The sequence below is a fragment of the Borostomias antarcticus genome, assembly GCF_949987555.1.
Source record: "Borostomias antarcticus genome assembly, chromosome: 25".
Classification (NCBI taxonomy): Eukaryota; Metazoa; Chordata; class Actinopteri; order Stomiiformes; family Stomiidae; genus Borostomias; species Borostomias antarcticus.
In genome coordinates, this window is record NC_140258.1 from 1,546,483 (window position 1) to 1,560,344 (window position 13,862).

The 13,862-nt window shown below is 46.8% G+C and overlaps 1 protein-coding gene across 5 annotated transcripts in view; it reads left to right on the forward strand.

The window, feature by feature from the left end:
* Positions 1-8,867, forward strand: part of LOC311325768 (phosphatidylinositol 3,4,5-trisphosphate 3-phosphatase and dual-specificity protein phosphatase PTEN-like) — a 42,118-nt gene extending 33,251 nt beyond the window's left edge. For 2 of the 5 annotated variants that reach the window (XM_084458529.1, XM_084458532.1), the window contains 2 exons: positions 6,821-7,135; positions 8,477-8,867. In XM_084458529.1, the coding sequence (XP_084314655.1) occupies positions 6,821-7,135; positions 8,477-8,659 (498 nt within the window). In that variant the 3' untranslated portion in view covers positions 8,660-8,867. The remainder of the gene's footprint in view (positions 1-6,820; positions 7,136-8,476) is intronic. The other 3 variants (XM_084458530.1, XM_084458533.1, XM_084458531.1) reach the window with 2 other exon arrangements.
* Positions 8,868-13,862: the final 4,995 nt, after the last annotated feature.

Below are 13,862 nucleotides of genomic sequence, written 5' to 3' on the forward strand. Positions count from 1 at the left end.
AGAAGAAATTTAAAATCCAGTGCGAGCCAGTATATCCATGTAATGGCGGTGGTGGGGGCACCGAGAATGCAGTTTCTAAAAATCTATTTTCTGCCGCGAAACGGTTGTTTTCATCAATCTGTCTTTATGAATCGCTAGTTGTGCTTACATAGAGCGTAATATGATCTTTAGAAACGTCTTTAGAAACGAAATAGCTTCCCCACTTGCTCCACACTTGCTCAAGCACGCATGCGCACAGCGTGCAATCGTTGCTCCAGCACGCTGTGCGCATGCGTGCTGGAGCAAGTGAGGAAGCTATTTCGTGTCTAAAGATGTTTCTAAAGATCATATTACAGAGGCATGTGAAAAACCACAACAGGCCTACGCTCTATGTAAGCACAACTAGCGATTCATAAAGACAGATTGATGAAAACAACCGTTTCGCGGCAGAAAATATTATTCTCTCTCTCTCTTAATATATTATTTTCTAATCTATAGAATAGAAAATAATTTGACAATTAAATTAGGCCTACTGGTAATAATACTTGCATTTAAAAAATCATATACAGACTTGAAACGTAAGCTTGTTACCATAGCTACCATGATAATCGCTCATCTTGGGAAACTGCATTTTCACAAACTAGCTAGCACTAACGATAGGCCCTACTAACGTTAGAGACTCCTATAATAGGCCTAGCTGGACAATAACTTCCAATAATAATTTTGGCTTTTGCTAGTTAAAGTTATGATAAAAGCACAACTATAGCTAACGTCTGAACTGCTTGCTAACGTCACCTTATGATAATGTAGCAAACTATACATCTAATCTATCCGTTGTCATCTCTCTAGGGGAATTATTTAGAATGAGAGGTTATGGATTGGATACGGAGAGTGAACTCAAAACGTGACCCACCCTCTGGCAGAAATAGCCTTTACTATTCCTTGACTAAGAGATGGGGGAAAAGATTGATGCTCCCCCACCAAATAACCTAATGACAGTTAATAACGGCTATCATTTTTAAAATGGACAAATCCGTCCCTCGTTTCTAATGATCAGTTTGCGTTCCAGTCGCACATCACTGCGTGTGTTGCAAGTGTTGGCTGCTGAGTAAATGACGGTCTGTCGATGGATGGGGTTCTTGGACACGCCCAAACTGATTGTGCTGATTGGATCAACTCTGCTTGATCATGTAGCCTGTATGCTGTTTATGTAGCCTACTGTAAAAGTTTATCCAGGAACGAGAGGGGAGTCATTGGATAAGTCATAAAATAAAACTTGCATATTTTAAACATGTCGAAACCCACTTTTACAATAGGCTACTCATTCTTCAATAAATTACATTTGTGGTGAGTTTCAACAAAAAATGACCTAGCCAGAAGCCACTGAGGGGCGAACGGGAGGCTATGCCTAAACTTGTTTGGACGAATGATGTTCTGTCTTACATAATCCAATGTCCATGCGTTACATATCTTTGGATGCAGCGATGCGTTTATTTAGTTCAGCATCCATTCATAGTTCAGCAGCACACACCTTACTGTATGCATAGATAAGCTGCGTTGTCCATATTCAATTCCAATGTGTCCATTCATCGAAGCGCGCTATGCCATTGGCACGGTAACAAAAAAGTGTGCTTTGTGCTTCCCAAAACGCACATCTGGGAACACAGATGTAGTAAGCCTAGTCTATCCGTCACCAAGATCCCAAAAGCCCAGTCACCATGCTTGCACTTAAAGCAAGCCAAACACAATGTGGCATCCTTAAAGGAAAATGCTCGTTTTTGACAACCTGGACCTTATTTACGACATATTATAAGAAGTTTGACTCACCGAGATCACTTTTGTGTTGTTCGGAGGCCTGTAGAAGAAATTTAAAATCCAGCGCGAGCCAGTATATCCATGTAATGGCGTCGGACGGGGCAACGGGAATGCAGTTTCTCAAAATCCATTTTCGGCCGCTAAACGGTTGTTTTCATCAATCAGATTGGATGAATCGACAGTTGAGATTCCTCAACGCGAGCCATTGTTGTTTTGTTTTCAAATACCGGGTCTTTAGCCTCTGTAATATGATCTTTACACGCCTCTCCCCCACTTGCTCCAGCACGCATGCGCACAGGCCAGCGCGCAGACTGGCTATTCTCCCTCACATTCTCTGCGCTACGATCGGATTGTTGCTGACGAATGACGACGACAATATTCTCGGCACCAACAACGATCGTAGCGCAGAGAATGTGAGCCGGAGAATAGCCAGTCTGCGCGCTGGCCTGTGCGCATGCGTGCTGGAGCAAGTGGGGGAGAGGCGTGTAAAGATCATATTACAGAGGCTAAAGACCCGGTATTTGAAAACAAAACAACAATGGCTCGCGTTGAGGAATCTCAACTGTCGATTCATCCAATCTGATTGATGAAAACAACCGTTTAGCGGCCGAAAATGGATTTTGAGAAACTGCATTCCCGTTGCCCCGTCCGACGCCATTACATGGATATACTGGCTCGCGCTGGATTTTAAATTTCTTCTACAGGCCTCCGAACAACACAAAAGTGATCTCGGTGAGTCAAACTTCTTATAATATGTCGTAAATAAGGTCCAGGTTGTCAAAAACGAGCATTTTCCTTTAAGCTATCAGGAGACTGTGCATGTAAAGTGCCCCAGATGAGGAGACATCAAGACTGTTACAGCGGTTGTATAGGACTGGAGCCAAATACCACTCCAGTAATTTATTTAAATGGTTATATTACATCATAGTAAATTAATTAAAATATTTCTCCATGTCTGAATATTTTGCATAAATTATTTGGTATGGTGGGGGCGGCAATAAATGTTGCAATACACTCATTCTCAGTAAACAACATGTATTTCAAATGTGTAATAATGATTCAAAGGTGAGTTTTGAGACTGAGTGGGTTTCAGCCATGGACACCATGGTGGGCTAGCCTGCAGCGGACTGATCTCCCCCACCATGGTGGGCTAGCCTGCAGAGGACTGATCTCCCCCCACCATGGTGGGCTAGCCTGCAGAGGACTGATCTCCCCCCACCATGGTGGGCTAGCCTGCAGAGGACTGATCTCCCCCCACCATGGTGGGCTAGCCTGCAGCAGACTGATCTCCCCCCACCATGGTGGGCTAGCCTGCAGCAGACTGATCTCCCCCACCATGGTGGGCTAGCCTGCAGCGGACTGATCTCCCCCCACCATGGTGGGCTAGCCTGCAGCAGACTGATCTCCCCCACCATGGTGGGCTAGCCTGCAGCAGACTGATCTCCCCCACCATGGTGGGCTAGCCTGCAGCAGACTGATCTCCCCCACCATGGTGGGCTAGCCTGCAACAGACTGATCTCCCCCACCATGGTGGGCTAGCCTGCAACAGACTGATCTCCCCCACCATGGTGGGCTAGCCTGCAGCAGACTGATCTCCCCCCACCATGGTGGGCTAGCCTGCAGCGGACTGATCTCCCCCCACCATGGTGGGCTAGCCTGCAGCAGACTGATCTCCCCCACCATGGTGGGCTAGCCTGCAGCAGACTGATCTCCCCCCACCATGGTGGGCTAGCCTGCAGCAGACTGATCTCCCCCCCCCCACCATGGTGGGCTAGCCTGCAGCAGACTGATCTCCCCCACCATGGTGGGCTAGCCTGCAGCAGACTGATCTCCCCCATCATGGTGGGCTAGCCTGCAGCAGACTGATCTCCCCCACCATGGTGGGCTAGCCTGCAGCAGACTGATCTCCCCCACCATGGTGGGCTAGCCTGCAGCAGACTGATCTCCCCCACCATGGTGGGCTAGCCTGCAGCGGACTGATCTCCCCCACCATGGTGCCCGGAGTGGCTCTCAGGCACACTGTATTGCATTGAACTTCAAAAAGAATATATTTTAGCAACAAGGCATAGCTCTATTTGCATCAATGAAGAAAATACATCACTCCAAACAACGCCTGAATGAATGGCTCGCACCTGTGTTTGTAGCGCGTAGGACAGGCTACCTGCCAAGCCTTTGACACAGCTACCGATATGAATGGTTTTATAGAAAACCAAAATTATACTTGTTTGTGATCTGTTTTAAATAAATCAATGAATCAATCATCATTCAACTTACTCAACAAAAAGGCTAGTTAAGAAAAAAATAAAATAAGGAAATATCCAATTTAGGGCCCAACGTTAGCTGCCTGCAAACCGAACGACGGCATAGGGTTCACCAGGCATAGGGTTCACCAGGCATAGGGTTCACCAGGCATAGGGTTCACCAGGCATAGGGTTCACCAGGCATAGCGTTCACCAGGCATAGGGTTCACCAGGCATAGGGTTCACCAGGCATAGGGTTCACCAGGCATAGGGTTCACCAGGCATAGGGTTCACCAGGCATAGGGTTCACCAGGCATAGGGTTCACCAGGCATAGGGTTCACCAGGCATAGGGTTCACCAGGCATAGGGTTCACCAGGCATAGGGTTCACCAGGGGAGGTCAGGTAATGTAGATAATTTCACTAACATGTCTTGAGTCTTGACATAACACAATTGATTTAGTAAGTTAAACAATGATAATAATGTAGCTAGTTAAATTACATCACATCAATCAAAACAGGACTACAGATTGAAGCTGGTAACGGCAGCTAACAGCGGGGCTACGTTACTTTGCTTAGTAATGTTAGCTTATCTGGCATGGAGATATAAAATAAAATATTTTAAAAAACGCCTTCCAATTTGTTTGACAACTTCAAATATACTTGGTGGTATGTAATTATATATTACAAGGATAATATAAAAGGGGCCTTTGTGAGAGTGTAATCAGTCTTGTAGTGGGTTTGCTTACCAGTCAGATGGTGGAATGACGTAAAAGCCGGGTGTATTCAGATTTCTTTTAGCAGGCGTTAATAGGGCAGATTCCTTTAGGGGCATGGTTATCCCGAGAGAGTCATGAATTTGGGGCGTGGTTTTTATATTTATAATAACTAATAATTTATATGAGTCATAAATTGGGGATTTTCTAAACCGGGTGAAAACGGGATGAGAAATTTAACATTGCTATATCTCCAAAACCAAAGAACGGACATATTTAATACTTAAATGTTGTTTGTTCAATGCCCTCTAGTGCAAAGAGCGCATAAAAACCCAGAAAAAGGGAAAATCACGATATTACTCCTTTAAACAAAACAAATCCCATCTAGGTCTTTGCTGTGTTGGGGAGAGAAGTGAGTAGCCCTGCAGATTAGCTGCCACTTAGTGGTTGACAATCTGTTTCAGACAAGTCATATAGTCGGTGGCAAAATCACTGTCTAGTCATCAGTGAAAATAGTTGCTGCACACATCCCTACTACTAAGTACTAAAGATGCTTGTCATGAAGGGGTTGAGTAATTTTGAGACTGCAGTAGTCATTAAAAGTGGCATTTTGTGTTGAATTTGGAGAAACCACTTGTAATATCATTTGTGTTGAGCTATTTAAATTGTTCTTGTTTGATTTGTTTATTTCAATAAACCTGATTTTCAATGGGGGTTGAATGATTTTGATTGCAAATGTGGTTGAGTGCAGCGTGCAAGCGCAGCGTTCCCTAGGCCTGTAGGATCAGGCCTGGCATATTACTTGGTTCACCACAAATCTTCTTAAATGTAATTTTTCCAGTAATCCAAACTCCATATCCAATTTCTATCTTGATTTTTGATCATTGACTCACAACGAACAAACCAATTCTTTCTTCAGTGATTACAGATCTGATTTCAGAATATTATTCCCAATTAAAGTGTACAACATATTTGAGGGGTTCTTTTGCAAAAACACATCTTCGTTTGTATGCCTAAACACATCTTTGTTTGTATGCCTAAACACATCTTCGTTTGTATGGCTAAACACATCTTTGTTTGTATGGCTAAACACATCTTCGTTTGTATGCCTATTAGCTATGGTAAATCATGTTTGCCCATATGTGCGGTGAGGTTTAAAATGGTAGCCTATTCATCTCTTGATGATGTTACAGAATGACTCAGCATGCAGGACTGCATGGACAGACAGCTGGTTCAGGACTGCTGACATAAACCCATTCAATACGTCTAGTCATATTCAAGTCTTGTCATAATATGGGAGCTATAACGTGAGGGAATGATGGACTTAAAACAAACTTATTATAAGGACTATATATTGGAACATTTGGACTGAATTAGATTATTGAATAGAGTGTATATATATATATATATATATAAAGGGCAGGAGTGCTCGGACGTTGGGACAGGTATGATGAAGTTGCTAATTGGTGGAGAACACAAAGCTGGGCAGCCTCCCCACATGTATAGAGGCATCTCAAAGGCTTTTTAACTTTTTTGCCAGTTACTTTTATTTAAACCAGAGAATATTATTTGAATATTATTATTAAAGTGTCTACTTTTTTGGGGGAACCTGTAAACATTGAATACAGTTTAAGTTCATCCTACATGTTATCCACTTGCTGTTTTTTGCGTGACTGTTCTTATTTCCAAATTGATATTAACTATAGTATCCACTAAGATACTATATAGCTCAAAATCACCTGTTTGATTGTTATAATGAGAAGTGAAGTGAAGTTTTATAGTGTAGACCAATTCCTAGAGTTTTTTTTATCACAAAAGCCTCCGGAGCAACTAGAACACGGCTCTGGATTTCTTGTGCCAAAATGTACCTCCGGCCGTATCCAAGGCCTCTGGGTTCCAGGTTAGTCTTGGCCCGGTAGTGTAATTGCTAGGTGCAAATGTAGGTCTTTTTCGGCAAAAACGCAGTAGTATGATCCAGGCCTTATACTCACCTGGTGAACTAGTGTCTCATAATGATGTCCGTTACCAGACAGGCCAGACCTGGACCTCATTCTTCTCTCCTCTCTGTCCAGGACAAGATGTTCCATTTTTGGGTGAACACCTTCTTCATCCCCGGACCAGAGGAGAGTGCGGAAAAGGCGGAGAACGCAGAGAACCAGGAGAACGGGTGTGTGATGAAGGACCCAGACGGCCGTGCGAGCCAGCCTCTGCCCCTCTCTCCTCTCCCTCCTCCCCCTGCGCCCGCCCCGGAGCAGGCCCCGCCCCCCAGCGCTGAGCGCCGGGACAGCGACAGGGACTACCTCATCCTGGCCCTCACCAAGAACGACCTGGACAAGGCCAACAAAGACAAAGCCAACCGCTACTTCTCCCCCAACTTCAAGGTGAGGGTGAGCGAGGGAGAGGGGAGGTGGGCGGGGCGGGTAGAGGGTGGGGTGGGGATGTGTGGAGAACGTCAAGGTGTTAATGGTCAAGGTGTTAATGGTCAAGGTGTTAATGGTCAAGGTGTTAATGGTCAAGGTGTTAATGGTCAAGGTGTTAATGGTCAAGGTGTTAATGGTCAAGGTGTTAATGGTCAAGGTGTTAATGGTCAAGGTGTTAATGGTCGTATCGTTACCTGATGTTCTCCCTCTCAGAATGTTTCTTCAAACTAGAATCACAATCAGAATTCATTTATTATCATGCAGTTTTTCAACGTACTTGGAATTTGATTTGGGCCATGGAGACTAATAAACTAATAGCTGGTTTGTCTCTCTCTCTCTGTCTGTCTCTCTCTCTCTGTCTCTCTCTGTCTCTCTCTCTCTCTGTCTCTCTCTCTGTCTCTCTCTCTCTCTGTCTGTCTCTCTCTCTCTGTCTCTCTCTGTCTGTCTCTCTCTCTCTGTCTCTCTCTGTCTCTCTCTCTCTCTGTCTCTCTCTCTGTCTCTCTCTCTGTCTCTCTCTCTGTCTCTCTCTCTCTCTGTCTGTCTCTCTCTCTCTGTCTCTCTCTGTCTCTCTCTCTCTGTCTCTCTCTCTGTCTCTCTCTCTCTCTGTCTGTCTCTCTCTCTCTGTCTCTCTCTGTCTCTCTCTCTCTCTGTCTCTCTCTCTGTCTCTCTCTCTCTCTGTCTGTCTCTCTCTCTCTGTCTCTCTCTGTCTGTCTCTCTCTCTCTGTCTCTCTCTGTCTCTCTCTCTCTCTGTCTCTCTCTCTGTCTCTCTCTCTCTCTGTCTGTCTCTCTCTCTCTGTCTCTCTCTGTCTCTCTCTCTCTCTGTCTCTCTCTCTGTCTCTCTCTCTGTCTCTCTCTCTGTCTCTCTCTCTGTCTCTCTCTCTCTGTCTCTCTCTGTCTCTCTCTCTCTCTGTCTCTCTCTCTGTCTCTCTCTCTGTCTCTCTCTCTGTCTCTCTCTCTCTGTCTCTCTCTCTGTCTCTCTCTGTCTCTCTCTCTCTCTGTCTCTCTCTCTGTCTCTCTCTGTCTCTCTCTCTGTCTCTCTCTCTGTCTCTCTCTCTCTCTCTCTCTCTGTCTCTCTCTCTCTGTCTCTCTCTTTGTCTCTCTCTCTCTCTCTCTCTCTCTCTGTCTCTCTCTGTCTCTGTCTCTCTCTCTCTGTCTCTCTCTCTCTCTCTGTCTCTCTCTCTCTCTCTCTCTCTGTCTCTCTCTCTCTCTCTCTCTGTCTGTCTCTCTGTCTCTCTCTGTCTCTCTCTCTCTGTCTCTCTCTCTCTGTCTCTCTCTCTGTCTCTGTCTCTCTCTGTCTCACTGCTTCAGGTAAAGCTGTATTTCACGAAAACCGCAGAGGAGTCGAATTCCGAGGCGAGCACTTCGACATCCGTCACTCCAGACGTTAGCGACAACGAGCCGGACCATTATCGATACTCCGACACCACTGACTCTGATCCGGAGAACGAACCTTTTGACGAGGAGCAGCACACACAGATCACAAAAGTGTGAACTCTTTTTAAAATCTACACCAGAGAGAAAAAAAAAGGAGAAAACTTGAATATGAACTCAAAAGAAGAACCTGCCCCCCTTCTCCGTGGGCAGTAGAACCTGCCCCCCCCTTCCCCGTGGGCAGTAGAACCTGTCCCCCCCTTCCCCGTGGGCAGTAGAACCTGCCCCCCCCTTCCCCGTGGGCAGTAGAACCTGCCCCCCCCCTTCCCCGTGGGCAGTAGAACCTGCCCCCCCCCTTCCCCGTGGGCAGTAGAACCTGCCCCCCCCTTCCCCGTGGGCAGTAGAACCTGCCCCCCCCCTTCCCCGTGGGCAGTAGAACCTGTCCCCCCCCTTCCCCGTGGGCAGTAGAACCTGTCCCCCCCTTCCCCGTGGGCAGTAGAACCTGCCCCCCCCTTCCCCGTGGGCAGTAGAACCTGCCCCCCCCCTTCCCCGTGGGCAGTAGAACCTGTCCCCCCCCTTCCCCGTGGGCAGTAGAACCTGCCCCCCCCTTCCCCGTGGGCAGTAGAACCTGTCCCCCCCTTCCCCGTGGGCAGTAGAACCTGTCCCCCCCCTTCCCCGTGGGCAGTAGAACCTGCCCCCCCCCTTCCCCGTGGGCAGTAGAACCTGCCCCCCCCCTTCCCCGTGGGCAGTAGAACCTGTCCCCCCCCTTCCCCGTGGGCAGTAGAACCTGTCCCCCCCTTCCCCGTGGGCAGAAGAACCTGCCCCCCCCTTCCCCGTGGGCAGTAGAACCTGCCCCCCCTTCCCCGTGGGCAGAAGAACCTGCCCCCCCCTCCCCGTGGGCAGAAGAACCTGCCCCCCCCTTCCCGGTGGGCAGTAGAACCTGTCCCCCCCTTCCCCGTGGGCAGTAGAACCTGCCCCCCCCTTCCCCGTGGGCAGTAGAGTATCATCATGTCAAATGCCAATTTTAGGAAGAAAGAAAAAAAAAAAAAAAGAAGAATATCCTGACCAATCTCTAGTTTCTATGACTCTTTCCTTTGGCGCGGCCGTGTACCATGTGATCAGTAGACACTGTGCCCCATGGGAAACATGTACCATGTGATCAGTAGACACTGTTGCCCCATGGGAAAAGGTGCTGTAGCTGTTCGTGTTCATATACAGTATATATATATACATACATATATGTATATGTATATACATATATACATGCATATATAGATCAACTTTTTGTGTCAAAGACAATGGAAAAGAGTAACAATCAGGAGACGTGGGAGAAGTTAGCTAGAATGATATAGGACTATGCTGCTCCTTCTCCTGTCCATACCAAGGCCAGTGCTGCAGTCACTTTGTTTCTCTCCTCCTCCTCCTCCTCCTCCTGCTCCCTCCTCCCTCCTCCTCCTCCTCCTCCTCCTCCTCCTTTACTGTGAATGCTTGGTTCTCGTGCTCTTTGCCGGTGGTCCGTCAGGCCGTGCTGGGCTGTGCAGAGGGAGCTGCATGCAGGCGGTGGGGGGGGGGGAGGGGGGAGGGGTATGAAGGGGCTGTGATGTCTAAGCATTGCCATTCCTTTTCCCACTGTGTATACGTTAAATTATGCAGAACAAGGCATCCCATGTAATTGTCAATGTTTTTTTTTTTATCCTAAGATAATAAAAATATAATACACGAAACAGCAGGGAGACAAGTGTTTGCAATAATGTCAACACTACATTTAGAGGACATTGGCGGTGTGCATGTAGAAGTGGCTTCCATCTCCAATAAATGTATGCAATGTTGTGTTTTCTTATAAAAACAAGCTTTTCAGATCTCAGCGTGGGGTTCCCAATGCATTGGATGACTCAGGCCTTCCCGATGCGTTCTATCACATCACATGGTTTATATCATCTATACTGGAACATATCTGACTGACTGCTGATGTGTGTGTGGTCACAGAGACCATTTGGAACACTACTCCAGTTGTAGGGGTTCTGTAGGTGGAACACTACTCCAGTTGTAGGGGTTCTGTAGGTGGAACACTACTCCAGTTGTAGGGGTTCTGTAGGTGGAACACTACTCCAGTTGTAGGGGTTCTGTAGGTGGAACACTACTCCAGTTGTAGGGGTTCTGTAGGTGGAACACTACTCCAGTTGTAGGGGTTCTGTAGGTGGAACACTACTCCAGTTGTAGGGGTTCTGTAGGTGGAACACTACTCCAGTTGTAGGGGTTCTGTAGGTGGACGTTCTCAATTCATCCGTTACCCTGCACCTTATTTTTACAACTGCTGTAGCCCTGTGAGTTGGATTTGGTTCTCCAGGTATTCTTTTCAGTAGGTCATGTCTGAGGGTGTTTGATTTGGTTTTATTTAAGTTTGAGGAGGTTTGGTTGCCACATGACTTTTGGTCCAAGCGTGGTGGTTTTATTTTGTGTGCCATTAGTACATTCCTAGTGTGTGGAAGCCAAGCCTTGCGTATGTTTGAGTGACAGAACGGAAGAAAGAATTTGTTTTGGAGGATGAGAAAAATGTTGTAAAGCAGGTTGACATTGCAAGTGCTGTGACTATGTTAACAGCAACTTCCTGCTGAAAGGTCAGAGTTTCAAATACTGGGTGGGACCTGTGGTGGCTTGGAATGAAGTGCTGGAACCTTCTGTAGAACGCAGCAGATGGAACAGTGACAGATCTGGCAGCCTAGAGTCTGAACCTGGGCTTTCTAAAGGCCATTGAAGACAAGTTGTTGGTTGTCAGGTACAGTAGTGAGATCAAACCTTGATAATAACTGACCCTCCACAGACCACCTTAGTTCTAGAGTTCAGTTCACATGGGGGTTGAATAGAAATGTCCCAGTTAGGTTTCTGGTCTGATTCTGATGTCAGTCACCAACCGATTTCTTATAAAAACTATAATTATGGAGGTGCAGAAGCCCATTTGCAGTTAAGGTTCTCCATCCAAGCGAAGCAGAGGAAGGAAAGTGCCTGAGCTTATTGAGACAGGGCCCTGTAGGGAGTAGCCGAGGGTTTGAGCGGGCTGCTTCACACCAACGCCTGTTCCTTTTCAAAGGAAAGAGTAAGAGGATTAGCCACCATGTCACTGTGATGGGAAGCAGGCAGAGGCAGGCCCAGGCTGAAGCAAGGCCTCCAGTCCTCTCACAGGATCAAATACAAATATGGAGAAGAATACCCCCCAAAAAGTGTTTCTACCCTGGAGGCAGTCAGGCGTCTAATCCCCCCCTCCTCTCAAGACTCGTGGGGGGGGGTCTCCTTGTGTTGATAGAGACATCAAAGACATGCAGCACCACAGCGAGGCAGACGGGCAGCAGTCGCTAGGGCCTTGCTGTAATTGGCTGGGCTGAGAGAGAGGGAGAGAGAGCGTCCCTGGAACGCTAGGTTAATAATGGATGAGCAGAGCAGAGCTGTGCTGGATTGTGAGACGGGAGAGATGCCTCAGCCCTCTGCAGGCAGAGTGAACGAGCACCCCGGGAGAGAGCTCAATCTGGAAACCCACATGTTTTTAATTAGGCCTACATGGTGGTGATTTATCTAGATGAACGGACCCATCCACACACTGCTACATGTGGCCAAGCTCACCAGAGAAACATACAGTAGCTTACAATAAGCTTTCCTCATCTCTTGCTATCCTTGTTGTGAGATAAGCTATCCATAGACTAGCACGGACGCACTGCAGAGAAAAAATATGCTTAAAACAAAAATACAGATTTAAACACAGAATTATGACTAAATGGGGGGTCAATTTGGTCTGCAAAGGAGGGATAAACCCAAGCTGACAACCCCTCTCTGCTCCATCTGCTGGTAGTGGTTACAGAGCGTGGCTCGGTTCACCAGGCAGCCCCCCCCCCACCCCCCCACCCCACCCCTTCATCCCTGGATGAACACCCCCCCCCACCCCACCCCTTCATCCCTGGATGAACACCCCCCCCCACCCCACCCCTTCATCCCTGGATGAACACCCCCCCCCACCCCACCCCTTCATCCCTGGATGAACACCCCACCTTCCATCCCTGGATGAACACCCCCCCCCCCCACCCCACCTTCCATCCCTGGATGAACACCCCCCCCCCCACCCCACCTTCCATCCCTGGATGAACACCCCCCCCCCCACCCCACCTTCCATCCCTGGATGAACACCCCCCCCCCCACCCCACCTTCCATCCCTGGATGAACACCCCCCCCCCCACCCCACCTTCCATCCCTGGATGAACACCCCCCCCCACCCCACCCCTTCATCCCTGGATGAACACCCCACCTTCCATCCCTGGATGAACAGCTGTGTTGCATTTGGATTAGACCATGAATAAAACAGGAAGTAGAAATTAAACAAAAGCTTAAAAACACATACACACACGACACACACACAGGCACCATAACTTACCAAAGACTCAATGGCAAGACTTTGACAGCCTGTGGAAAAACACACACAAACACATTTTACATGATCATACTGTAAATAGACACATCAATACATACACTTCATTCATACTGTAAATAGACACATCAATACATACACTTCATTCATACTGTAAATAGACACATCAATACATACACTTCATTCAGCCGACTCGACAGTCACTTACTGTAATACTGTGCTACTAATTATGCTCTGTCATCCACTTACACACACACACACAATGGTTAGTACACGTACAAAGTGTTTCTCTGTCCTAGTAGTGTAGTAGCTGATGGAGGACACAGAGTAACACATCTCTAATCTCAGAGGTGAATGAGCTCAGTCAGAATAATACTTCTTCAATGTTGCTTCTGTTCAAAATCACCATCATATTCTTGACTGTTAGTTCGAGAGCCTCAATAATAAAATGCTTACTAAACCTATTTAAAGCTTTAATTTTATTGTTACTATGACTATAACTGTAACTGTTCCTATTCTTCCCCTGGAAGTGCAGTAAATGGAACAACTGAACAATTATTATTTTAAGCTCCCAAGAACACTTACAGAAGTGAAATTGAAGGAAATGATCAGTTCCCAGTTTTCATTTTAATGATAATGATAAGGGTAATATAGTACATTACTTGTTGCCAGCAATGTCCTTACTCCCAGAAATCAAACAGGACGTATAGGCTACAGCAAAAGATGAAGTAGAAAAGATGTTTAAATTCAAAAAGAGTAGAATGCTTACAGGACATGCTATATGTACTGCAGGTAAAGTACAGTATATGTGCTGAAAGGTCAAATCAAGGTTAATAAGCTGTATACTATCAATGAATATCCAGTACATGTTTTCCATGGTGAGTATAATTTTACTGTAAAAGCCTTTGAGTC